Below are 27942 nucleotides of genomic sequence, written 5' to 3' on the forward strand. Positions count from 1 at the left end.
AAGAGATTGTGAACCACTTCACTCTAACATTTAAAGTGATCAAATTTACTTTTTTAAAAATGAGATAATGTAGGAAAAACCACTTTGCAAATGACCAGTCACTAATCAGACGCTATTTTCTCCTTCTTTTTCTCATTCAATAACTATTTTTTAGAGGGTTGAAACGTTTTATTTTTATCTGGTTCAAGCACTAATTTTGTTTTGGGGTGGCCAGCACTTATGGGAAATATTAATATGAGCCAGACTCCTTTGATTTTGGTAATGAATACAAGCATGAGTGGCTTCTCATTTTTAACAAACACTTCTTTTCTTACACTCATAGCTACATCACATGCTCCCTCTGGCTAGGTGACCTGCAATATGAAGAAAATAATCATCAGTTTGGATACCATTTCCCCTGAAATGGGCTTCCAGTGACCCTGGTGAGAGAAGGGACCTCGTGTTTCTTTAGTTATGGATCGGGCATCTTTAGGCCAGACACCTGGCCTTTGAATTCTAATTCCAGATCTTAGATACCCTTTGTATTGTCAGGCTACATAAGTATATTCAAGGTCAAGCAAGACTCGGGGCATGCTTATACTGTGTCTGTGGCTGATCATTCATTTGGTGACCACCAACAAAACATATCTCATTGTTTAACAGCCATTATCTTTGGTCACGGGGAAATAAGGAGAAGAGAAATATCAAGATCTGCAGAGCGGTTTTGTCTCCTTGCTCAGGTCAGAAGTCTCACGTTACAACTCTGCCAATGGCCACGGGGAGCCTGGTGGACAATGTGGACGGTGTGAAGGGGAGGACGTGTACCTCATTAGTTGCTGAAACACAGAAACCAGGCCCTCCCAGTGCTTTTCAGGCCATGGTGGGAAGGAGAGCCCAGAGAAGCTGTGCGTGTAAGAGCAGGAGGAGGGAGGGAAGGGGTCAGCCCCTGAAGGGATTTCATTCATGCCTCCAGGAGGAGGCAGAGCATGTGAAACTGAAGTTCTTCCAACCACAGCTTAGAACCAATGAGCCAAATCACCAGATACAGAGGGTCCCTTGAGTAGGCTCAGGCCACATCCTAAGGAGCGGTCAATCAAACATGCAGGTTACCCCATCAACATCTTTTCTTATACCATCCCTCACAATACGAGAGTCCCACACAAAATGTGATTTATTTGGTGAATAATTCCAATTCACCAAACAGGCAGGCCCTCGAGTAAGTGAAATGTGGTGACTCCTGGGGATTGAAGGACCCCAACCTTCCCCTGTTCCCAGGTCTGGGTGATCTCAGGTTATTCATCAAGACCTCTTCTTTTTTATGAGGTAGTAGATCTCTCATTCATAATTCTTTCTTTAGAGTTGGATCTGCAAAACAAGACAATACAAAAATCTGCTCACACTGGTAGTTGCCATAAAAGAGAAAGAAAACAATTGCTCTGTCCCCTTTTTTGAAAAGATTCCTTTTCAAAATGGTTAAGGTAAGCATCAATAAGGGGTTTTTTTGTTTGTTTGTTTTTGTTTTTTTTTAAAGAGAGAGTGAGAGAGGGAATGTTAATATTTATTATTTTTTTTTTTAGTTCTCGGCGGACACAACATCTTTGTTGGTATGTGGTGCTGAGGATCGAACCCGGGCCGCACGCATGCCAGGCGAGCGCGCTACCGCTTGAGCCACATCCCCAGCCCAATAAGGGTTTTCAATACAATTGTAGACTTGAAGCAGAGCATCTACTTTGATTCACACTTCAAAATTAATTCCCCCTACTTCAAAATTAATTCCCATGGTTGTCCACCCTGTTTACTGAGAATACCTGATTATATATAATGTTTTCCAACCATAAAGGACATACCATGGAAGTAAAGCATGGCTCAGACACAAATGAGGGCTTTTTTAGTATTTTTAGTTGTAGACAGACCCAATACCTTTATTTTATTTATTTCTCTTTATGTGGTACTGAGAATCGAACCCAGTGTCTCACATGTGCTAGGCAAGCGCTCTACCACTGAGCCACAAACTCAGCCCTGGTGACGACATATCTTTAAGCACCTCATAAAAAGAGAGGGTGAACTAGATAATCTCTAAGACCATTTCCCAACCTATAATAAACCACATTTCTATGACTTAATAAATAAGAAAAAAGTTCACTTTTGAAGTAGAAGTCATTGCAAGGCAAAAATTCTTATAAGACAATTAGAACAAAAATTTTTAAGCCACCACTGGCTCAGAGGAGGGAAAAAAGAAAAAAAAAGACTAAAAATATTTTCCTGCCCACTTCAGAGTTTGGGAGGTCTAAAATTTTCTTCTTATTAAAGCTAAGTCACCATGGTTGGATTGCCTGAGTCATCTTGAGGGCGGCTTAAACATATTTTACCAACCTGTGGGTACTTCATCTAATTTAATGAGTTAGGAGCCAGCCAGATGGGAATAGAGACGCCTTGCCCTACCAACTTCATCTCTCTAACTCTGCCCCCTCCATTTCCCACCACCCCACTTCTTCCAGCCTCCTCCACGTGACTGGTACAATTGTGACCACTGAGTTCTCTGCCTGCCACCTTTAAATCTACCCTTCTGTAGCAGAGTAAATGATTTAGCAGGTCTGATGAGATCATTTTCATTTTGACATCATGAAATAATATGTGAAATATTCTTATTCTGCCACTTGCTTAAAAAGAAAGACTCACCCCAAGAACTTGGAGAACATTAGGAAAGTTAGTTCCCAGGTACTTCAAATGAATGGAAAATTATCTGTTTGTCTGTGTACCTATTTGTCTCTATTGAATCTAGCCTCACTAGGTGAATCTACCTACCTATTTATCTATCTCTACCAACTGTCATCATTCATTTATCTTTAACCATCTATCTGTTTCCTGATCCCCACCCCTCGACCCCTGCAAAAAAAAAAAAAAAAAAAAAAAACACACACAGAACCCTGAGAATAGAGATTACATGCAAGCATTTATTTTCGGAAGCAATTTTGAGAACAAAAGAAGTGGGATATTAAAAAGAGTGAAACAGGAAAGACAGGAAAGAGGAAAGACAGTCCCAGGGTGCATTAGTGAGCTAGTCATTGCTACGGGCAACTGGATGCAGTCCCTCTGAGGGTCCCCATGAGGACCGTGTAGATGTATCTCAGAATCGGCAGCCCAAGGGTGGGAAAAGGAAGGGGTCTGAGTAACCCCAGAGGGCATCCGTGCTCTTGCACTTCTAGCTTTGCCTGACCAATGGTTGAGGAGGTCCTAGAGGCAGCCAAGAAACCACGTGGGAGAGCTGGCTACTGGGTAAAGATGAGGCATTGCAGTTACACCTGACCACAGATGGTTGCAAGGTCAGTTAGCAACAGTGTCCAATACAATGGCTCTATTTGTCATGAAGGTTCCCATTACATTTCCCTCTAGGCCAGTGTGGGCTACCCACTGAATCCCTTGAATTAGCTCAAAGCTCCTTTCCTGTGCTCCTACTTCTGAGAGGGACTGGTGGAGTTGGCAGAATCAGTGCAGGGATGCTAGGGAATGACAGAGCTGGCGCATGGGAAGCAGATGAAAGCCCTGGAATCTGTAGGGCAGGGTCTCTTCTTGGGTTTTTTGTTTTGTTTTGTTTTGATTTTTGTTTGTTTGGGATTTGGTTTGGGTTGGTTTTTTTGATGGTGGGATAGACCCCAGAGCCTTGTACGTGCTGGACGAGGGCTCTACCACCGAGCTCTACCCCCAGCCCTGGGTCTGCGTTGATTTCTCCAATGGGAAAGCACTTGACAGGGACATGGGCTGGCTCCTGCAGCTTCCTTGACCCAGGAGGGCCCAAACAGGGCTAAGGGGGAGAAGCCAGCTCCGGACACTGGGACCAGCCTCAAGCCCAAGTATAGGCACCCAGGTGGCTCTTGTAGGTCCCAACTTACTATGAATGGGAGTCCAACAAAGGGGTTGGGAGCTGAAAATAAAATGGTTACATTTGCCTGGCATTTTCTGTGTGCACAGAATTCCCTCAAAAATTCCCTGGGCTGGACAGGGAGTGTCTGCCCTCATGCAACAGCTAATCAAAAATTTAAATATTCAGGATATCTCTATTGTTCCTTTCTTTTTTAAAAACCACAGATTGAAGCCAAGGATGCTTAACCACTGAGCCACATCCCCAGCCTTTGTTGTTGTTGTTGTTGTTGTTATTCTGAGACAGAATAACAACAACAAGAAGTCTAAGTTGCTGAGACTGGCTTTGAACTAGTCATCTTCCTGACTTAGCTTCCCGAGGTGCTGGGATTACAGGTGTGCATTTCTAAACCTGGCAGTTCTTTCCATTTTTAACACACAAAACTAGTAGTCCTGCTGGGCATTGTGGCACACGCCTGTAATCCCAGCTGCTCCAGAGGCTGAGGCAGGAGGATCCCAAGTTCAAAGCCAGCGTCAGCAAAAGTGAGGTGCTAAGCAACTCAGTGAGTTGCTCTCTGTCTCTAAATAGAATACAAAATACGGCTGGGGATGTGACTCAGTGGCTGAGTGTCCTTAAGTTCAATCCTGATACAAAAAAAAAAAAAAAAATAACACTAGTAGTCCTTTTACTAATAAAAGATTGGAATAGTGTGGACTGATGGATGGTCCCATAGATACATAGAACACACACATGAGCCAGGCTTGTTGGCACACACCTATGGTCCTAGCGGCTCCAGAGGCTGAGGTAGGAGAATCGCAAGTTCAAAGCCAGCCTCAGCAACTTAGCCAGGCTCTTAGCAACTTAGTGAGACCCTGTCTCAAAATAAAAAAAATAAACGGAGATGTGGCTCAGTGGTTAAGTGTCCCTGGGTTCAATCCCTGGTACCAAAAAAGTGATACAAAATAAACAAAAAAAAAAAAAAAAAAGAACTACACACGAACACATACACATAGATACATAGACATAAACATAATAAATGTGTATGTGTATGTGCATCCAAAAGGAAGGCCACCGGCTTTATCATTCTAGGATTCCTATTAAAAGACAACATTTTTCATTTTTCCCTTGTGCTGTCGAAAATAAAAACAGGCTGATGAAAGAGCCTAACATATGAAAAGAATAATTAAGGGTCAAAGAAATCTCATTAATCAGAGCACCCCCTTGCCCATCTTTCCTGCAACTAAATAAATGGGCATGACCATGGGGCATCACCACACTATTAGTCATGGGCCCATCTCTTTATGGCCTCGGACAACAGACGGAGCAGCCGCAAGAGCTAAATACGCTGGAGTCTTGGTTACACGAAGAGGCCATGTATCTTTTTAAACGAGCAGAATAATAATTTCCTGCTGATGAAGGACTTTACAATTTGGCTTGTCTGCCTGTGGATTGGAGGATTCTGTACTTAGACATGACTTACCCATAATCCATTGCCTCCCTCATTAGTATTCTCATACCTGGTTCTTCACAACCCAAAGTTTCCATCCCAGACAAACATAGTCTAAAACAAGTCCAAACCTACTCTATCAACCAGTTTTCTCTCCCCAGACACCTCACCTGCTCTAACCTGTACCAATGTCTCCCTCTCCTTTTCATTGATTACTCACGAGCAACAAATATGTGTCAAGTCATGTGCCAGCAACTGTTAAGAAGTGGAACTAGGTAAAATACAGTTCCTGGCTTTGAGAAACTACCAGTCAACTGAAGAAATGCATGTTTGAGTAGATGCACTGTAATACCCGGACAAACACCATGAATCGCTGTGGAATTATTGAATAGACGGCTAGTGGTTCTAACTTGCAAAACACGGTCTAAAGCACAAGTAGGGTTTTGTAAGGAGGGAAGCGGGGAGGGCATTCCAGATTGAGGGAACAGCTTGCGCAAAGGCAAGAAGGTGAGAAATTGCTCAGTGGATTCCGTTGTGCTGGAAGATGCCAATGAAACCAGCGAGCGTCAGGCTTCGAGTCCCTTGTCAGAGATACTGAACTCTCCTGTTTCTCCTGAATCTCCTCTAGTCGGTGAGTGCTAACGAGAAGTGTTGAGGAGAATGACGTTATTGGTTCTGTTTTAAGAAGATCGTTCTGGCAGCAGTAAGAAAGGAAGACTGAAAAGGCAAAACAAAAAAGAAAAAAGAAAAACTGGAGAAATTGGGATGTCTATCATGTCCTAAACTGAGATTCACTGTCTCCCTCAGATCAACCCCTTACCACATATTCCTTTGCTCCAAAAAGGGCACATCTGTCCTCTAAGTTACCCCAGATATGAAAATTGGGGTCATCTTTGTCCTTCTGCTCCTTTCTTCCTCTTCCTCCCTCTCGTTAGACAGTGAACCACTAGGTGCCACCTCACCAACAGAGTCCCGACTATTCTGTCTGCCAAATATTTATGGCTATCCTGTCTTTTCCCCTCTTAACATCCTAAGGAAGATCTTGAGCATCCTCCCCAGGAGTGTCAGTAGTTTCCTGCCTGAACAGGATAGTCTTGTGCAGGGAATATTGGAAAAAAAAATTCATCCCAGAGTTTAGAAGAAAGGTCATGATCAGACTTTAAGATGTGAAGAGGACATCTGAAGACAGTGGAGAGGTGGTGGCACCGTGGCAGCAGCTGTAAAGACAACAACCAAGGAACCAAAGGCAGAACCTTGGGAGATGCCAACTTTAAAGGGGAAGGAGGAGCAACAATGCTGGAGAAAGAGAGGAAGCAATCAGAGGAGTCATGGGCCAGCACACACCGTCAGAAGCCAAGGAGAGAGAGAGACTGTATTGGGAAATGGCACCCAAGCCTGAGTAGGATGAGGTCGAATCTCACAGCCTTTGCCAATGAGATAGGCCTTGGTGACCTCTGAGGACATCGCTTCAATGACAGATTGGGAATGAAAACCAAATGCCACCAGGTTAAAGAATGGTCTGAGCCTGGTACAGTGGCACACACCTGTAATCCTAGTAGCACAGGAGGCTGAGGCAGGAAGATGGTAAGTTCAAAGCCAGCCTCAGCAACTTAGTAAGACCCTGTCTCTAAATAAAATAGAAAACAGGGTGGGGATGTGGCTCAGGGGTTAAGCACCCTGAGTTCAATCCCTGGTACCAAAAAAAGAAAAAGAGAGAGAGAATGGCTAGCAGTAAGAAGCTGGTGAGGAGAAAAATCTCCCCTTGCATGAAGGTAGGTAGTGAATAAATTCATGCTTACTTAGTTCTTGCCAAAAGACACCAAATCTTCCTTTCCCTTCTAACTTTCTCCCATTTCCTACTTCAAATTCCTCCAATAGGAGAAAAGTAAATTGCTGGTGTTAGAATCTCCAGCCACATTCCACACCAGGTTTCCATCAGTCTCTCTGCAGTTTGGGCAGTTCATTCTAATACCGCCCTTACTTATGGAGACTTATTCCTGCCTCCACGGACCAGTTTCTGTTAGCCAAAGACATCTTGGGAAACAGGGGTGTGGGGATAAAATGTAGTACCACTCCTCCTAAACACAAGAGTACAGGCAAGAGTGGGACGTGGTGGGTGCACACCTGCAATCCCAGCAGCTGGGAAGGCTGAGGCAGCAGGATCACGAGTTCAAAGCCAGCCTCAGCAATGATGAGGTGCTAAGCAACTCCGTGAGACCTTGTCTCTAAATAAAATACAAAATAAGGCAAGTCACCCTGCCCCCTTATCCTTTGGCTGTGGCCAGAAGGATTCCAGTCTAGAAAAAAACAAAGATTTAGAAGGGAATATCGTGGTCCTCCAAAAACATGATGGTCAGAGAGCCCAGATTCAGCCTCCAGTCCCTGAGTATTAGAGTTAGGAGGGAAATCTGAAAGCCTAAAAGAGGCTGCTCATGTGGGAGTCCAGGGACCATGTCACCCTGTCTCTTTCTGAGGCACTGCAAACCCAGCTTTCATGACAATGGATCTCAAATCCTTCTAGGCTGCTCACCACTTCAGCTTACAGGCCCAGTCACCGTTCCCCTACTTGCTGCCACCTCACCAACAGGAAAAAGAGAACCTTATCTAATAGGAATAGAAGTCGGTTGTGTGAGCTAGAAATGAGAAAGCTCTAAAGAGTCTGTTTTTCATTAAATATCATGAGAAAATTATTAATTCATGCCAGAAACACAAATGTAAACATTATCATATTGAAAGCATTTATTCTGCAGGAGACCATCTGGCGAAGCCTCACAGACCACACTTTGAGAAGCAGAGCATGGATGTCACCGTGGCGGGCTCTTCCATGAGCAAGGCAAATCCAGAAGAAGTGAAAATTCAAGGGTTTTGAGGGGAGTGCTTTGCAGGAGTGACATCTGCTAGATATTTGTCACATGCTCTCTAGAGGTGGGCCTGCTTTGACAAATGCTGTTTTGCAAAAATTTTAATTTTCAAAGCAAGGGGGTGGATATTATTTCAGAATCCCTCTCTTTAAAAATGGATTCTTTCCTTGGGCACATTAGTCCAGAAGGGTATTGGCACACAAACTGTGAATTGTTTAACATAAAGGATGGAGACAGGGTGAAGGGGAGTGTGGGAAATCTGATATGTGAGCAGCTATGATTAATTATTGATTAACTCCAAGTGAGAATTATAGTCTCCCAAAATCACAATGTAAAAGCAAGATTCTTTTTTTTTTTTTAATGCAGCTTCAAACACTGCACACTGTCACATTTAGAGATAATTGTAATTTGGAAAACATTTTCCTCTCAAGATGGATAGAGCACCAGTTTTGTACGAAGCAGAGCAAATGCTGCATTCCTGAAGAATGAAAAGAAGAAATGCTGTGGCAACCTGAAGTGATGGCCTGACCCCCTGAGAATCCAATTGGACCCTTTTTGCCCGGCTGCCCTCCATCCGTCAGTGGACCCTGAACTTGATTTTGTTTGTAGCTCTGCCTTTATTTACCTAGAGATGCTATTGATGTAGCAGTCCTATGTTGAGTCTTTCTAAATCCTCTTTCTCTGTTACCCATCACCTCCAAGGGGTGAACCCAGAGAATCTAGAGAACAAATTCTCTGACAGTCTTTTTAGCCCTTGTGATTTCATTCCCATCTTGGCCCTCCCAAGACCATCAGCCCACTCAAGTTCAGTCACTAAGCATGGAGTCATCTGAAGAAGGCCACATTAAACTTCAAACAGTAGGAGCAGTATGCACTGTGTCCTACTTACCCAGGCAGGGGCTACCCACGCCTCAAGTTCTAGTGTAAACAGCAGCATCTGACACATAGGAGCATAGTATTGGTCAAGGGTGTTTGGGCTGCAGCCACTAGGTGCCTAATTACCTGTTAGGGGAGTGAGTAATTCAGATTACACAGGCTGCATATGGTTACTGTCTCATCCCATCAAACCATTTAATGTGTGTATTAGGAACAGAAGAAACAACACAATCTCCTAGGAGAACACGGACCCTCAATGATTATTCCCATATTCCTTACACTTGGAAAAGTTTGACACCTAATTTTAGTACTTTTCAAAAAGGTGATAAAAAAAATTCAATATTTACACTCAAAGTGGAAAGAAGCCAAACTGGATTTTGTTTGCATCTTCTGCCTTTGTTTGCTCAGAGACACTACTGCTGGTTGACATGTTTGTGTTTGAGCCTTTCTCAAATCCTGCCCCTGGAGGCCACTCACCACCCTCAAAGGGGAAACCTAGTGTTTAATATTCTAGAGCCCCAGCCTCCAATACTAAACTTCTGGAGAGGGGAGCAGGACTTCAGGTGCCAGAGCCCAAGCTGAGTCCTGGTCTGCCCTAAGCTTGGCCACTGTACAGTCTTTTCTGCTCAAATCTATCATTGGTTTAGGACAACTCATCTGGTAACGAATTCGATTACTGAGTGAGTGAACAAATTACTTGTCGATGCTTCTTATAACTCTTAGCCATCTAAGAGAATATGTAGTAGGTAGGTGACAAATGAGTAAGAGAGAGAGAGAGTTCCAGAAACTGTGGGACTTTAATGCATCTGATTCCATTTCTTCATCACATTAAAAAAAGAACATGCAGCCTGGATAAGGCAAGGGGAGGGAAGAGAAGAGAGAGAGAAAGATAGTCGCTTAATCATTAATAATAAATTATTTATATAACTCATGTTAACCCAAGGCAGTCTTAGGGTTCAGTCTTGGCATAAATCACAGAAAAATAATAATTTCACACAATATATATATATATATATATATATTTATTTATTTAAAAGCAACTGAAGTCTTATTCCTCCATGAAACACCAAAGAGGGGAATACATTTTAAATGTACTTCCAGAGATCTTAAAAATCTTCGTTAGATACTTTATTTCTTACCAAACTAAGCAAGAATCCCTTGAAGCCTTACTCTTCTCCCTTTCTCTATAATGCCCTGAAATTCCTCCCTACACTCAAGCACACAATCCTCCTATCTCTTCCTCAGCCCTTTGTTATATACGTCAATTTTAATCTTTCTGGTTTCTTCTTTCCACCCCACATCTGAACCAATAAAAGACCTGAGCCCTCAGATTGAAAGAGCCTATCAGTTCTCCAAGGGAAATAAACTTGAAAAATAAATTCACACATAGCAATGTCAAAATAAAACCCAGAACACCAAGATGAAAAAGATAATCCTGCAAAGTACAATAAGATTCAGAGAGATTCCCTACAAAGTGGTAAGGTTCAGAATAACAGGAGACTGCTCCTCTACCCCAGCAGTTTCAAGAAAACAATGAAACAACAGCTTAGAAATGCTCACATTTCAAACTTGGGGTTCTATAACAAGGCCAACTAACACTCAGAAAGAGATCAAAATAAATTCTCACACAAGCCCTCAGGAAAATTTATTACATACTATCTGGTGGAGAAGGGAGGAAGAACAAAAGAAAACCTACCACAGGATGTACTCCAGCAAGAAGAAAAATGAACCCAAAAGATAATTTTGGGCTATAAGCAGTAAAGGAGAAGGTGTTCATTTGTGGCTTATTTTTTATAATAGGAAAGTAATTTTTCTCAAAGGTTGGGGAGAGAGGAATGTTGGAAAACACAACTTAGTTTTCTACTTCTACTGCTTTTTATTTTACCTTTGCATAACATGTCATTACAGTTAACAAAATGCTGCCGAGATGGATTTTCATTAGCCAGAATTACAGGACCTACAAAGCATGCTTTAAAAAGGAACCATGTTAGGAAAAATATTAATTCCAATATGACTTGGAAATGCAATTCCTGAGTCTAATCACTGATTCTTGCCGTGGAACCTGGCTGCCTTCAGCTGAGTCATCATGATGGTGATATCAGGAGGAGTGATGAACATGGAGTGGAGAAGGCTGTCTTCTGCTCTCCCTTCCAAGTTGAACTGGAATTATGGATTGACAGGTGAAGAGGTGAAAGGAGGTAAGAACAATATTTCTGACCAGTTGATGCACTTGAAAGAGACTCACCAGCTGCCAAGATACGGGGTTTGAGGACTTTTGCCACCAGCGTGTAGCAGGAGGGCCACTGCTCTGCCCAGGAGGCCATCTGATGAAATATTTCAGGCTCCACAAAGGCTTCTGTTGAGAAACCCGTGGTGCTGTTGCCTATGTCATATGCCATGAATTTAAGGCCGGGAATCTCTCACTTGAGCTTTTTTACACCATCCCTGGTGTGTGCCAGAAAAAGAGCACTTGCCAAAAAGCAGACATTTTCCTATCTCTAAAAATAAAACGCTGGCCACGCTTCATGCCCCTGTGCCAAGACCTAGCCCTTCCTGGGATAAACAATAGGTGGACCAGCTGATCAGAGGCAAAGACTGCGTCCTGAAGTGGGTCTGGAGAAGGCTGCGATGCCCAAGCCAGGGTATGTGCAGCTGTGAAACCAGGAAGCCAGAGGAGTCCCTCCCTCCCTCCTCCACAGCTGATGAAGGACAGCTGCTTCCCCCGGCCCAGGGCCAGGTGTGGCTGAGAGGGGAAAGCCTCAGGACACTAGAGACCTTGACCCTAATGAGGTCACAGAGCCCGACCAAGACTTGGCAGATACTGTGCAAAGAAACTCCCTGAAAGGAAAAAGTTCCATCAGCATCCATCTGCATTCATCGCTCAGGGCGGAGCTAGTCACCTGTCAAAACCCCTCACGCCCTCACCTGCTAAGCACAGGCAACACAACCATCTTCATATAAGAGTGCTCTAAGAAGTCCGCATTCCCACTCTAACTGCCTTCTGATTGTCATGTGCTTCCACAGCATGTGCTCAAGCCCCTGTGCCTTGTCATTAGGGTTCAGATCTCCCCTAGACCATAAACTTGGCTTTTTGCTGGTTTGGGGACTTAAGAGGGGGTTAGGAGAGGAGAGAGCCTAAATATAGCAAATATTTGCCGGCCTAATCACTCCATAAACATGCTTCAGTGGAACAGAGTGTAGGGCCGACCCAGATGACGGATGTCACTCACCCAAGTGTCACATCATAAATAAACCTGAATGAGCCCATTCTCCCTCAGAACCAGAGTGACGCCTGTCCACGCTATAAATATTTATGAAGTCATGGGCCCTAAAAGACTGTGTTTTTCCAGGTACATAGACTTTCATGAAAAAGTTAAGCAGAGCTTTTCCTGCAATTATAGACTAGCCATCATAGCTTTCCGGTGGGTATTTCATGGAAAGGAAAAGAAAAAAAAGAAGGAAAGGAAAAACAAGCCCCCGTTCCATGAGGCTGCCACACGAGGAGATCTCATTTATGCCAGTCAAGGTTCATTCTCCTTCCAAAAGTGACAGCCTTCTCGGAGGTGGCGGACACCAGAAGGAGGACTGAGTCCTCTTAGTGCCACCCTGTCCTGTGTAATGAAGGGAGCACAGACAGATCCTTGTCACCAGAGCAATTCAGACCCCTCCCACCACCCCTGCTAGGAGACACGTTCTCCTTAGTGCTCTTGTCTGTCTCTTAGTAACAGAAAAAAAATGTACACCTCACCCCATTCCTATGCTTATTTGAAAAGAATTCTCAGAATGTGAGCATGTGTGCCTGAGCTCTCGGGTGCCCCTCCTATGGCATTGGGAATGGCACCCCAGAAGCCCCACCAGGCTCTGAGGCGTTCTTTCTCTGCTTCCTGCATTGCTGCACAGAGCAAACACCCCTGGGTCCCCCAGAGCTAGGGAGCACTCCTCCACTCCCCTCCTCCAGGCACTTCAACAATTCTTGCCACCAGGAACTCCCAAGCCATTGTCTCCAATACAATACATGCTAATTTTCATGTCACTTTGCAGCTTACACGTTATTCATCTCCCAAATGCACCAAAGCCCTTGCCCAAGTCCGTCAAGCCTGCTTCTTTCCCAGAGATGGCCTTTTGCCTGTCTCTTCCCCTAGAGTGGCCCCTGCTCCAAGGGATCTGGCCCCACAGGGAAAAGTTGATGACCTTTTGGCTCCAGCCTCCAGGAAGTCTTGTCACACACGGAGGAACAAGAGTCTCTGGTTTTCGAGAAGTGAGTCACAGGATGCCTTGACCATCCTATCTGGGGAGACCAGGGCTGCCATGTATGGTCTGTGCTCTGTGCCACCCACCTCTCCATGTCAGTCCCAGTTCTTTGCCAGGGCAGCCTGAGTCATAAAACTCAGCACATTCCTTAGGCGTTGGATAGTCTTTCCTTGTTATTACTTTGCCTTTGTTTTATGTAGCACCCGGTTTCATTTTAAAAACCCAAATAAAATCACACGGTCAAGGCAGGGAGGGGAACGGTTAGGAGAATAGGGAGGAAAGCAAAGTGAAAAAAAGGAAGAGAGTGAAACCTAGGTTAGGAAGAGAGGAGAAAGGGCTAGAACTCCCCAAACAGGCCAGGCAAAGCAGGACAGAGGAAACCGCAGATGACAGGCAGAAGAGAGAGAGGATGTGAAGGAGTGCCCGCCACCAATGAATTCACCTTGACCCAAATCCTTTCTGCTGTGTTTGAGAGAGCACTTGGTGGCAGGGTCTCCTCCCCACCCACATCCTAAACTCCGCTGCATTACTCAGAGTTAGTACTTGACACAGCCATGCAACCTTCTCTATGCCCCTCCACTTTCTGAGTCTCCTCCATAATCTCGAAGATTTATCTTTGATAAATTCAAAGGAACTTTCCAGAGATTAGCACTCTGATTCCATGAACCTGCCTGTTACAGCCTTTTTTTTGCTTGGACTACAAACCCTAGTCCATGGGTGAGAGAATATTTTTGCACAAGATAACATTTGTTTTTCCTATGGGGGTTAGAGGAATGGGGCAAAAGCATGGGAAGGAGGTACAGACCCCGCCATACCAACGCTTCTGGTCACACGGAATTTCTGTGGTCAGGTTATTTCTGCAAATTCATCTGTAAAACCGTTAACACTAAATTTTAGAATCAAAACAATTCTAACAAGCTAAGTCTTTCATACAATGGAAAACAAATGCTGCCAAATGAATGATAACCATTACTATGGAGAACCGAAATTTCCGTAGAGTCCTGAGGCAGGCACAGTCATTACAGCCTCAGATCAGGATCCTTAGGTACTAAACTTGGAACTTAAGCAGAGGCCTTCGCCTCCCTCTGCTGAGATTCTCAACCAGACTGGCCAAGGCAGAAATCCTGGAGGTTCCGGAGCTGCTCCAGGGGCGCATTTTCAAATGCAGGGTTTTGGCGAGCTTAATGGAAACCATATGAAAAGTTCCCGGGAATCAGACCAGATGGCTCCTAGGGAATGTTATTTAGCCCAACCTGGGGCTAAAGGACAAAAATAATCACTAAGAGGGGTTTAGGGGTGGTGATGAGACTTTTAATTATCTTTTCGATTCAACAGCAATTATAAATTGCAGGGCAAATCTTAGTAAATGGGAGTGAATGGGAGCAGGCGGCGGGGGAGGGCCGTGGAGGAAAAGGGGGAAGGTGGAGGTGGCCGCTTTCAAAAACCAGACCCTGCTCTGCCTCTCCTCAAGGCAGCAGCTGCGGGGGCCCCAAGCTGCCCCGGACAGCGGCGGCTGGCCCCTTCCCGCGCCCGGGGGTCCCAGCACCGCCTCCGCCACTCCTAGTCCCTCCCTCCAGAGCGCTCCGTACGGGCGGGAAAGGACCGTAGAGCCCAGGAGAAACTGGCGGGCCACGTGCGGACAGCGGAGGGAGGAGGGTGACCTGCGGGAGGAGGAGGAGGATCCAGCAAGGAGGAGGCTCGGGGCGGCTCAGGGGAGTTGGAGCAGTTGGACAGCAGAGGAGGAAGATCCTGCAGGGAGAAGGAGGGCCGTGGGCGGGGCCGGGAGTGGGGTGGGGCTGCAGCAGGAGGAGGACTGTGGGCGAGGCCGGGGACCGTGGGCGGGGCCAGGGGCCGGGGAGCGGGGTGGGGCTGCAGCAGGAGGAAGTCTGTGGGCGGGGCAGGGGACCGTGGGCGGGGCAGGGGACCGTGGGCGGGGCAGGGGACCGTGGGCGGGGCAGGGGACCGTGGGCGGGGCAGGGGACCGTGGGCGGGGCCGGGATCGTGGGCGGGGCCGGGGAGCGGGGGCCGTGGATGCCCGAGGAGGAGGAGGACCCTGCAGGGAGAAGGAGGAACGTAGGGCCCGGGGCCGACGCAGCCGGGGGAGGATCGCGACGGGGCGGGAGGTGGGCGGGGCTGCGGGCCTGGGGCTCCCGAGAGAGTCAGGCGTGAAAGGCGGCGACAGCCGCGTCTACCGCGGCCGGGTCGCCCCTTCCCGAGCCCCAGGCGGAGTCCATTTGCCTCCTGGTGGCGGCTGGCGCGAGGAAGACCTGGCGGTGGCAGGCGCCCACTCTACTGTGCCATGCTCTGAATACAAAGCAGCCTTTCTCTTGGCCCTGTGCCCCTCCTGGGCTCCCAGAGGCAGGGGACTGGCTCTTTGACGCTATAACCCCCAACCGCCAGGGCCACATCACCATTTGTATGGTTGTTCTAGAGGAATCTGGGTTCCAGGTACTTATTTTAAAGGAAAATTTAGCACTTATTTATAATGATAACTTTTGTCCCCAGCCAATTAAAACACACACGACAACAGCAAGGAGGGGTGGGGGCAGTGGAAGCCCAGGGAAGAGTCCGAGCAAGCCCACCTGCCAACGTCCAAATACTGCAGGGCCCCTCGTACCTCAGAGTCGTTGGTCACCCAAACTGCAGGCCTCCAGCTTTGTGGCTTCATCTTCCAAGTCAGTCAAATAATGACAGCAGCCTTCCCCGGCCATAACCACTGTGTTGACCACCTTCTGAGTCTTCCGAGGAGCCAAAAATCTTGCTTTCAGATTCACATTGTTTGTAAAGCTGGAGAAAAAATGGCCTTATTGTCAACACTCGCTCATCCTCATCCGCAAAGGTCACTTTTCCCACAGAATTGGGAATTAAATTGCTTCTTTCAAACCAGACATCATTCATGAGCAGGAGTTGGGTTTCCCACCCCTGCATTTTCTTCCATCCTTTTTGACCTTCTCATTTCAAATATCTGTGTCTCTAATCAGGAAGGCCAGATCAATAAGCAGGAAAAAAAGAAAAGGCTCTATAATCATTCTTTGGCTTTACATCCTAAACACCCTCCCACCCCGTGTCTCTACCACCACTTCTTAAGGCCCACATTTCTGAGTGTGAACGCTCTATCTTCCATTTTACATCATGAACTTCTTCAAGTCAGGACCCAGAAATATGAATAATTTAGAGGACAGTTACCAAAGATGCTAAGCACTAAGAAGATACTTTTGAAAGTTAAGAATATTGCTAATGATGGTTGGAACTTTCCTTCAATCCCTACTTGTTGCTAACCCAGGAATGTGTACAGTTTTACATCCCATGTTTGTTCCCTCTACCCCAAAATATTAGCACCTATTTAAAAATATTAAGATTTTTCTCTGTCTTATAAATAAAAAGTCAAAATTCTATGTCCCAGGTTTCCCTTAAATAAGCTCCCCAAATTAAGATTATGTGTGTGTGTGTGTGTGTGTGTGTGTGTGTCTCCTTTTAGCCTATTATTGCATCACAAAAACAAGAACAGGGTATAATGTCACTCACTTGTCAGGAATGATAGACTTAAAAGAGGATACTGCAAGTATGAGGAATTTACTTTAGGGTAGGGGTCAGGGAAGCACGTTGCAGAGGAAGACAACTAACTGTTCACCAAAACAGCAGGGGACACTGACTGGCGATGGGATTGCTTGGCATTGTACAACTGCATATAGCAAGAGGTTTCATTTATTTAATAGTCGTTAATGATTATCCCAAGCAAATCCCAGGAGGCCATCTAGCAGTAAATATACTTTCAGGAAATCATCTGTCCTCCCTAGAAGTGGGCACCAACCCCACAGTGAGGGCTGGCCCCTGAGTGCCCACACCATGTGACTCTTCATGGATTGTCCAGCTTCAAATGACCCCAAATAACTCCCCCCACACACACACACACAGCATGCACAGGTCCTGCCTTTCTGTGCTTGAAATGCTCCCTGGGAAGGTATCCTGGTCCTAAAGCAGAATAGAAGCCTGCCATTAAAATAAACTGGTTGTCTGGGAACTAAGGTGAGCCATCCAACCCTGTCCCTTCAGCCAAATTTATCAGATTTCCTCACTGGTGCTCATAGACCAGCAGTTTCAAAGATATATATATATATATATATATATATATATATATATATATATATGTGTGTGTGTGTGTGTGTGTGTGTGTGTGTGTGTGTATTTATATATTTGCTGGTTCTTGTGATAATGTTAGATGGTAGTTGGATACCTTTTTATTTGCAGGTCAGATTTTTTTTTCCCCTAGTACACATAATTAGTTCTCAAGACCCATGGTATTGCAAACATAATTAAGATGAGTCTGAGGGTTTTTTTTTAATCAATTTAAAGAGAAATCTTAACAAAAATCATAGGATAATAAAAATAGTGTTAACTTTTGTGATAAATGAAGTTAGTAGGGCATGTGCAGAAACTGCTTTTTATTATTTCTTTCAGCTTATTCCCTAGGACTCTGCCAGGACTCTAAGACATAAAAGGGATCTTGTTTTAACACTCTCTTTGATAAAGTGTGATCAGGAAAGCCAGAGCCCCTGTTGGAAGGACCCTGTCAGGGGGAGCAGGGGCAACAGATACTGGGTGGAGGACAGGTACTTGAGGAGGGTAGGCCCAGGTCCCTGGGCACCCATGATGGTTCCCCACAAGAGGAAAATCGGAGAACTTACTGCCTTTATCACAAGAGGCAGAATACAACAGTTCCCTTATACTGCTGATGAGAATTTGGTCAATACAATGGAAATTCCTATCCCTGAGTGCCTCTTTGAGCCTTATTTCCTAAACAACTGGAAAGATCCATGAAAGGAACTGTTGGTGGCACCTTTGGGAAGACTGCCTATTTATCAGAATAGCTCCCTTCTCCCCTGGTTACACACCAGAGGATCTGCATTAGACTGGCTTCAGGTGCACGTGCCACCATTCTCAATGCCACATGGAGACACCCAGAAGCCCACTTTCCCCAGAGATCCACTGCTGAAGGACAAGGAGAAAAGAATCTTACGGTCTTTGGGAAGTTTTTCCTTCCACGATTGCAATGCTCCAGGATGTCAAAGTAAACTTTTTTAGGTTTCACACCTAGGGTAAGGAGACATCCAATGTGTTAGAGCGGGTGGTGAGCGGTCGGCTGCAGGAGGAATAAATGAAATCGATGTCCCAAAATACTTTCTTACCAATAATCCCACACCCTCACATTCTCACTCCTCCTCTGCCCCCATCCTCTGCAGATCTATGCTTTTTTCCCCCCTAGCTGAGTGACAAATGTTTATGCTGGGTCTCTCCCTCCTGTCATTTCTTCATTCTGTCTTCCTTATTGTTAAGAGACATACAATGGACCAACAGGATGAGTGACAGAGGCAGGAAATCAACAGGCAAAGGGCCTCGAATGGCCTTAGACTGTGGGAGGCATAAAAATATCAGATGAAGATCATGATTAAAATCAAGACAAAAGATACAAAATGCTAGATTAGAATGGGACTTACATATATTTCTGGAATTTGGAGGTGCCCGAGAAAGATCACCAAAACCCCAAACCTGGTGTGCCTATAAAAAGAAAGAGTTAGGAATAAATACCAACGACTTTCCCAGTGCTAGAAATCTGATGAAATGCCTTCTTCACTGCCACCCCGCACCCCCTCCATTCAAAAGGCACCTTGATAACTGCTGTCCAAAGCCACCGTAATAACAGATGATAACAGTAAAACGGCAAGACAAAAACTGAGGGAAATCTTTATAAACTAGGCTAGGCAAAAGACTTTCTCAACATGTAAATGGTTTATATAAAACACTAGTAGAAAAATGGGCAAAGGAAATATGCTGTCTTCATTATTCATAGATTCCATATTTATGAATTCACCTACTTGCTAAAATTTATGTGTAACCCCACGGTTAATACTTAGCACTTTTGCGGTTATCTGTGGACCGGCAGAGTGGCCAAAAAATTTGAGTCACCTGACATGTACCTTCCCAGCTGAGGTCAAATAAGGTGAACAAGGAAGGTCTCCTTGTTGGAACAGTCCTACTGTAATCGAGCCTGCTCTCTGCAGTCTATTTACAGCCATAGTGTCTGCACTTTTAAAAAAAAATTTTGGTGATTTGATTTGTTTTCAAGAAGACGATGACATGCCCACAGAGAAAAGAGGTGTGTTAATTTGGCTTTCTTACAGTGTTTTGGCCACAAGTTCAACGTTAAGTCACGACAAGTATGAAGCAAAGTGTCTTTAAACTGAAACACACACAAACACAAAGCTATGTATTAACCAGTTGACTGGAGGCTCATGGTGACCTAACCTTCTAGTCTCCTGGGAGCAGTGAGTCTGTATTGGTTAATTCAGTGTTTGTGACAACTGTATAAAACACAGCTACCACAAATAATGAAAGTCAACTATAATTCATGAAAAAGATGTGAAACTAAATAAACAGAAGTTGTTCAGCCTCACCAATCACCAAATAAAATAAAATGAAAAGAAAATGGGAATATCTTCATCTATCAAACTGGAAAACAGATCATTTCTAAAGCAAGTGTTAAAATATACAAAACAAACTCGATATTAGAGCATAAAGCTCATTTACTGGGAGGCAAGTTACCAATATAAAAAAAATATATATGTTTTCTGACCCAAGAATTCCACTCATGGGAGTATATACCAAAGGTATTCGTTTACACTTGCAAAAATACATTTTCAAATTTTAGTCATCATAACTTTTTAATAATTTTAAATTTGAAAAGTCTGGTAACATGGGATATTTTTACATTATAATATATCATGTCAATGGAATTCTATGCATCTATTATATACAATGACAAATAATTCTGCTTATTAATACTGAAAGATGTCCAGGAAAATACTGAGGGATATAAGCAGATCACAGAGGACAATGCCTTGTACGACCTCACTGATATACTGTGTGTCTATCTTCATGTGTGCGTAACTATGGAGAAACTAGTAAGGAAATTCATTCCAGTGTGAATTGTGATCAGCCCTGCAGGAGGAAAGGTGAGTTTTCCTTTTGTTCCTATGTATAATAATCTCTGTGTTATTTGAATGTTCACAACCAGAGAAAGGCTGCTGTGGTCTGAACTGACACTATACTGCCTGTGGTTAATGCTCAGCGTGGAAAAGGAGGAAGTTGGTGACTGACACTGAAAGCATCATTACTTCACCACTGTGCTAGTGAGCCTTTGTGTTGCTGTGACTAAGATACCCAACAAGACCAACTAAGAGGAGGGAAAATTTATTTGGGCTCACAAGATCAGAGATTCAGTTCAGGGTGAGTTGAGTCCAATGGTGTTCTGCTCACCTCCATATGCAAGGTGAGGCAGAACACCATGGCAGAAGGGCCCAGCAGAGGGAAGCTGCTCAGCTCATGGTGGTCCATGGATCGATTATGTTATAGCTCTTATAATCCAATCATTTTACCTCTGACTATTCCTCCATTAACAGGAGCTTTTGGGGGACACCTCATATCCAAACCATAATGGCATCTTTCTATGGCCATTGTCTCACAGAAAGCTATACACATAAGAAGCACTCAGAGATAAACTTTAGAAATCAATGTTTGATGAATGAGTATCCATTTTTAAAAGCCAACCCCCCCCCTTTTTTTTTTTTATGAATGATGGACATTGTGCCATCGCTTAAGTTCTCCACATGAAGAGATCAATGAGGAATGTTGGGCTTACCACTCTGTGCTTGACGTTGAGCGAATTTTTCAAGGGCCCAGTTATATTAGGGAATAGTCCTGCATACAAATGAAGAGGGGAAATCAGGATTACACCCAGTGTTAAAGGATAATTTACACTCCCAACTGAGTCTAATGACAACAACGTACACACATCGTTTGTTTTCCTCTGGCATTTAACAGAAAAGTAATTCTGTCAGGCACGACAAAACCATGACTGAAACTTATCTTGTCTTCAGTCTTCTGGAATTTGGAACGTGCATTTTTATGCTTGGAGCATTGTTCTGTGATATATAGTTTGTATTCTTAAAATCAGAACTAAAATCATGCTGTACTTTTTCTTAAGGTCTCAAGGAGCACAGATATATTTTTTATAACCAATGTTATTGAGGTATTTCTTACACACCTTAAAATTGACCCTCTTGAAGTATACAGTCCAGTGATTTTCAGTAAATTTACCAAGTCATGCAACCATCACCATAATCCAATTTTAGAGCATTTTCATCATCCCAATGGGGTCTCTCATGCCTGTTTACGGTTAATCCCCTTCCCTAAACCAGTTCCAGAAAACCACAAATCCACTCTCCTTCTCTGCAGATTTGCCTTTATTGGTCATTTCTTATAAATAGAATTCCACACTACGTGGCCTCTCACGTCCAGCTTCTTTTCCTTAGCATAATATTTTTTTATGTTCAGCTATTTCGTGGCTGTTTAAATATTCTGTTCTTTTTTATTACTGAATAATATTGCATTTACAAATAAGTCAGATAGCAAGTGTCCCCTTTTCTTTTTCTGTGTGTGTGTGTGTGTGTGTGTGTGTGTGTGTGTGTGTTGCTAGGGATGGAACCCAGGGCCTAACACAGGCAAAGCCAACTTCTACCACTGAGCTACATCCCAGTCCATGTGCAAGTCTTGTATAGACATTGTATCTTCATTTCTCTCAGGAGAAATCCTAGGCATGGAATTGCTGGATCCTATGGTAGATTTATTTTTAACTTTTCTGCTGGGGATTGAACCCAGGGCCTCATGCAGGGCAAGCACTCTACCAACTGAGCTACAGCCCCAGCCCTAAGTTTAACTATCTATCTATATATGTTGTGTAGTTGGACAATACCTTTATTTTATTAGTTTATTTTTATGTGGTGCTGAGGCTTGAATCCAGCACCTCACAAAGGATGCTAGACTTGCACTCTGCTGCTAAGCCACAACCCCAGCCCCTGTTTAACTTTTAAAGAAACTGCCAAGGTGTTTTTCAGAGCAGCTGTACTGTTTTACATTCCCTCCAGCAATGAATGAAGCTTCTAGTTCCTCTGTATCCTCTACCAACATGTTTTAAAAATTTATTAATTTTTAAAAATTTGTTCTACTTAGTATACATTATAGCAGAATGCATTTCAATTCATCTTACACAAATGGAGCACAACATTTCAATTCTCTGGTTGTACATAGTGTAGAGCCACACCCTTCATGCAGTCATACATGTACCTAGGATAATGATGTCCATCTCATTTCCACCGTCTTTCCCACCCTCATAACCCCTCCCCAACCTCCCCTTTGTCCAATCAAACTCTACCAACATTTGATTATCTGTCTTTGTGATCATAACAATAATGGATGTGGAGAACTATCTCTTTTTGTGTTTTTAATTTACATTTCTCTAATGACTAATCAAGTTTAGTTTTCTAGTGCATTTTTATTAAGCATAACCTTGCTTGGCATAATATCACAAGGTCTGACCATTACGAATGATTCAAGAGAAAGGAATTTTAGTTGTGTTGTTTTGTGCTGATCAACTTTTTTAAAAAAAGGTATCTTAAGCCAAAGTCAAAGAGCTCGACAATTATTTAGCTGAATTCAAGAAAAAAAAAACACTTATCCACAGCAAATGGATAAGAAGTTTATCTGCACAATTAGCTCTGATTGCCCCATTCTCTGTGAATTCTTAGCCTTTCAAAGCTCTGTAAGACGTTTGTAAATCCCATAGGCCTGCCAGAGGCTCAGCTAGTTTTTTTTTTTTTTTATCATTCTTCCTTCAAGAATTATACAAGATAATCATTAATTAGTAACTGATATGACTCCATAATATTAAAGTTTTACAGAGAGCCATTTTGAGGCATTTGATCGCATTATGGAATAAATATCTTTTAAAAATCCAGACATTAGAATTTATGTCAGAACATTGCATAATGTATTTACATATTCTGATCCAACTTTTAGCCAAACTTGGTCATTTTTGTAACTGAGCTAGAAATGTCTCTCACTTTCTGTATAGTCTGTTCGTGAAGAGCAACACCAGTAAACTTAGAGGTGTTGGAAAATGGCTAGCCAATGCTCCGTGAGTTCACAGTTGACAAACAGAGCTCACAGTGCAACTTGACTTTGGCAGTTTCACCTCGCCTTTTAATTAACGACCTTTAACGTTACCCTGATTTACTGGCCTGTGCCCTGCTCACTGCCTTCCACTTCCTAGTACTAGAACCATAACCAAATTGGGCAATGTCATTGGTGAAACTAACCATCTTAGTAACTGCCAAAAAATTCTAGCTTAAGATTTGGTCCTTAAATGTGGTGCCCACCCTGATGGAATGCTACAGGTTTTTAAAAGGAAATTACCAAGAAAAGCAAGTGTAGGCTCGTGAGACGCTCGGATTTGGAAGGATTCTCCTAGGTCTTCTAATCATTTAGTCCCTCTACTGGGTGTCTATCACAGTACAACTGTCAGCCTTGTTTGTGATTCAGTTTTCTTTTATTAATTAATTATTAATTTACTAATTTTTATTTTATTAATTAATTATTAATTTATTATTAAAATTATTAATTTTTAATTATTGGAGATAATTACCCATCTCTGAGGTCCTTGAAACTCTGAGTTCCTTGAAATGGAAGCTTCCAGAACACAAAACATAATGTTGGAAGGTGAAGACAAACCGTTCTCCATCTGTTTTTGGGTACTATGGTCTTAAGTATATATGAGCAAAGAAGGAGAATTTAGATTAAACCTTAACAGCACTTAACCTGAAGTCTGTAGACACAAGGAAGAATCCAAAATGCCTGCTCTGTTGGCTTGAGTAAGTGTCTTTATGGTTATTTTTCTGGAGATAGAACCCAAAGCTTTTATCAAATTTTTTAAAGTGTCTCAAAAATTAAGTATCACTGCTTTACACAGATAGTTGTTAACCACTGGGATAAATTACAAAGCAAATCTCTGACATATTTTTAAGAAGAAGGCATTCAGTGGTCTGAGTATTAGATAATAATTAGGCTATCAATGGTAAATTTCTTGAGTATGATACAATTTTTGTGGTTATGTGAGAAAAAAACACTATTCCTAGAAGACACACGCTGAAGTATTTTGAAAACATGCTGATGTGATGTTTATAATTTTTTCTAGATAGTCCAGTAAAGAAGCAAATATCAGTATGCAGAAACTGAAATAGAGCAAAAAGCTTACAAATGCAGCAAAACGTGAACAACTGGTGAATCCAGGAGAGAGGTATACTCTTTCAACTTTTCTACAGATTTACATTTTGTAAAATTGTGAGTAAAAGAATATGCATCCATTTATCTGTCTTAAATTTCTAAGAAGGCTAGTATCATATTTTTTTCTTTTCTTTTTGGTACTGGGAATTGAACCGAAGGGTGCTTAACCACTGAGGCACATCCCCAGCCCTTTTATGTATTTTATTTAGAGACAGGGTCTCGCTAAGTTGCTAAGGCTGGCTTTGAACTCGAGATCCTCTTGCCTCAGCCTCCTGAACTGCTAGGTGTTATCATATTTTATAAATGGCTCAAACTAGGTTCAATAAGAAATTAGGAAAACCAGGCAGTGGCATCCCATATCACATTTGAGCCATAATTAAAGAAAGACCTCAAAGCAATGCTTCATCCTCTTCCCATCTCCTCCCCATCGAAACTCCAGCCCCTCTCCTAGGCTGGTACCAGAGTGTCCACACCAGATCACCACTGTACCCATGAGAGTGCCCTCTCCTAGGTTCACAGGCAAAATCAATCCAGTCACCTCCTAGTGGATGTTATGCTTGAACAGTAAAGTGCACGCGGTAACAGATGGCATCTTGTGACCTTCTTAATAACAGGCGAGGCTGCCAATGTTCCCTTGCGTCCAGGCTCTGCGGGGAATTTGGAAACTGTTGCTTTACACTTGCATATTTTCTGGCAAACACATTTAACCATTTATTAGTCAGTTTCCAAATTTAACGTAGAGCAAAGCAACACAGAGCAAAATTCCCAGCACCTGGAAGGGATGCTGGCATTTCCTGAGTCCGGAGGCCCATCCTGGGGTTCTCTGGAGTGTGCTGCTGGTGATCAATAGTCGGCATAGCTGCTATTTTTAGTGGGGCAAGGACCTCAATTCCAGGCAAAGTGCTTATCACTCTGCCTAGATTGACTGGTGGCCAAAGTGATCTTTTTTTTTTTTTTTTTTTTTGTCTTTCTTTCTGCGGTTTAAAAGGAAGGAGGGCCTGTGTCACAGCAAAGTATACAGATTAGCCAGAAAGCAAACTGGATCCTGCTGTGACAGCTCACAGCAGAGTGAATGTGGGGATCCCCTGATGAGGGAGGTTGATTAAGTCACCTGTTGGCTTATTTGCATACCCTGGAGAGTGGTGGCCTCCAGTTCCACAGTGGGATGGGTAAGGAGAGTGAGTGTGGAGATCAGGGGAGAGCGCCTGGCCCTGACCACCCCCAGGGTCCCACAGGGCAGCTCTCCTCTGTCCAGGCCGGAAGGGTGGCCTCAGGGAAAAACAGTGACCTTTTGGAGTCTTCTTCTCTGGAATGAACCGGTGAGGGTTTGTCCAGAAGGAGGAGTGGTGGAATCTCCCAGCCAGACAATGGGAGTGGGAGGATGGGCGGAAGAAGGGAAGGAGGAACTTTCCCGATGTCTGTCTACAAAGTGGTGGAAACAGCTCGGATGTGGTGTGGAGTCAGAGCAGGAGGAGTAGGTGTCCCGGAGGGTGGGGTTCCTCCTCAGGGTGCTCCCCACAGAGCTGAGGGGAGGGAGAGTCTTCCAAACTTCAGAAGTCAGGAAGGTGTTCGAGGTGCCTCAGCCTGAGAAAAGCTGGGCTGGTGTGAGGGAGGCCTAACTGGGGAGCTTGCCTAGTTTGGCTACCCTGTGTCCCTTGACAGTCCACCCAGGACCAGCCTAGCCTCCCTGCCTCCTGTGGGCTACAAGACCTGCATAAAAAGCCTCCCCTCCTCAGGCCACTTCTCTCTGGGGCCCCAGCCTCCAGGAGCAGCAGCCCTAGAAATGATCTGAAAATAGCACAGGGGGACTTGTCCCCAGACAGGATCAAAACAAAGCAACACAGCTGGGAAGCCACAAGACCACAAGACACCGCCCCTTCCTGAGAAATGGAAGGTGTCTCCCAGGCCTTGGGCCCCCGACTGCTCCCACGGGACCAGCCACGTGCCAGCTCTCTTTCCTTTTCCCTCTCCCAGATCATACTTGATGTGCTCCACATGCACCAGCTTCCTCCTCGGGGCTGGCCTGGTGCATCTCCCTGAGCCTACTACAGAGCCGGGAGGGGAATGGAGGAGTTTGTGCATCTCAAATCCTGTGCTTGTGCCAACTGCCGTTGCTCATTCTTTTTTTAAAGTACTGCAATTTTAGGGGCTGCTACGTAGGATTCTGAAGGCTACTGCTCAAAGAACCAGTTTGTAAAAGGTTGCTTCTGTAAACTACATTCTAATTTTAAAGAGCAATTTATAAATTGCCGTTTGGAAGAAAAATGATAAAGAAGGGACTGTCTGTGTGAGGAATTGTGTTGTGAGAATGGAAAAGCTAGCCATAGAGGCTCAAAAACCACTGGACGGCAATTATAGGGTCCTGTCTTCTGTTGAACCCTGTGCCAGGTGCTGCAGACGCAAAATCAAATAAGACAGACAAGTTCCTGTCCTTGGGAGGCTTATGTTCTGGAAGGAGAAAGAGACAATCTAAACAAATACAGTGTTACAGAGAAATCAACATAACCGCCAAGATAGAAATTGAGAGTGAGAGTATGAAGAACTTAGTTTAAACATGGTATCCAAGGATGGCCTCTCTGAACAGGAGACACCTAAATTCAGACCTGAAGTCTATGGCTCAGCAGAGCTAGGATAATTGTGATCCAGAAAAGAGAACAGCATGTGTAAATGTCCTGAGGCAGGAGTTGGCTTGCTTGGTATATTCGAATAACTAAATGAAGCCAATAAAACTGAGCAAAACTAAGAGGAATAATGAAATGAGGCTTGGTCTCTAAGCTATGTATCATGTTGCAAGTGCAACAGAAAACAGAGTTGTGTCATCTTCTTGTTTATGCATTAAGATCTCCCTGTGTGCAGAATGGATTGAGTTGGCAAGACGTGACTAGTGAGTTCTTGGTGCTTTTTGAAATCTTTTGAGGTTTATAGTTGGCTTCACAGAAGAATAAAAGTGGAATTGAAGGAGTAAGAGGAAAGTAAGTCAAAGATGGACACAAATATTCCATGAACTATATCACAAATTATAAGCATCTGCTCACTTAGGATACTATTTAGTTCTTGTCAGTATTTTCCTAGATTCTGCCATCTTTGTAATAGGACACACATCCTTAGAAGCAGTTCCAGGTAGGCGCTTCAGAGACTTGGAATTGGGTGTCCGCGGTTAGGAAATATCCCAAGGACATCTTACACATATTGTCCCACCTGAGCTTTGGCGTGTTCATACTACACAAAACCTCCTCCCAGGACGTGCTCCATCGCCTGAAATAGCAGGAATCAAGGAGGCTAGTTTTATTCCTTGCAAGACTAACAACTTGGGTCCATCCAAGTTGTACAGGTGTGGGGCACAGGTATGGAGCTGAGAAGAAGAGAAAGGGAAGGGACAGGCAGGAGAGCTGGCCCTGATGGATCAATGTGCTTCCCACCACGCTCTCCAGAAGGTTGTTTTGGACAGAAAGATGGACAGAAGCTTTTCCATTAAACAAATCTTGCTAGAATCC

The 27942-nt window shown here is 43.9% G+C and overlaps 1 protein-coding gene across 4 annotated transcripts in view; it reads right to left on the reverse strand.

The window, feature by feature from the left end:
- Positions 1-1132: 1132 nt before the first annotated feature.
- The window catches only part of LOC308655020 (uncharacterized protein C4orf51), a gene marked incomplete at its 5' end in the record, with an annotated part of 43000 nt that continues 16190 nt past the window's right edge, over positions 1133-27942 (reverse strand). For 2 of the 4 annotated variants that reach the window (XM_081304793.1, XM_081304790.1), the window contains 4 exons: positions 1133-1344; positions 15891-16060; positions 18769-18829; positions 20970-21028. In XM_081304793.1, the coding sequence (XP_081160919.1) occupies positions 16044-16060; positions 18769-18829; positions 20970-21028 (137 nt within the window). In that variant the 3' untranslated portion in view covers positions 1133-1344; positions 15891-16043. Of the gene's footprint in view, positions 1345-9799; positions 9871-14061; positions 14143-15890; positions 16061-18768; positions 18830-20969; positions 21029-27942 lie in introns of those variants that run through there. The other 2 variants (XM_081304792.1, XM_081304791.1) reach the window with 2 other exon arrangements.

This window comes from Spermophilus citellus, assembly GCF_964194105.1.
Source record: "Spermophilus citellus genome assembly, chromosome: 8".
Taxonomy (NCBI): Eukaryota; Metazoa; Chordata; class Mammalia; order Rodentia; family Sciuridae; genus Spermophilus; species Spermophilus citellus.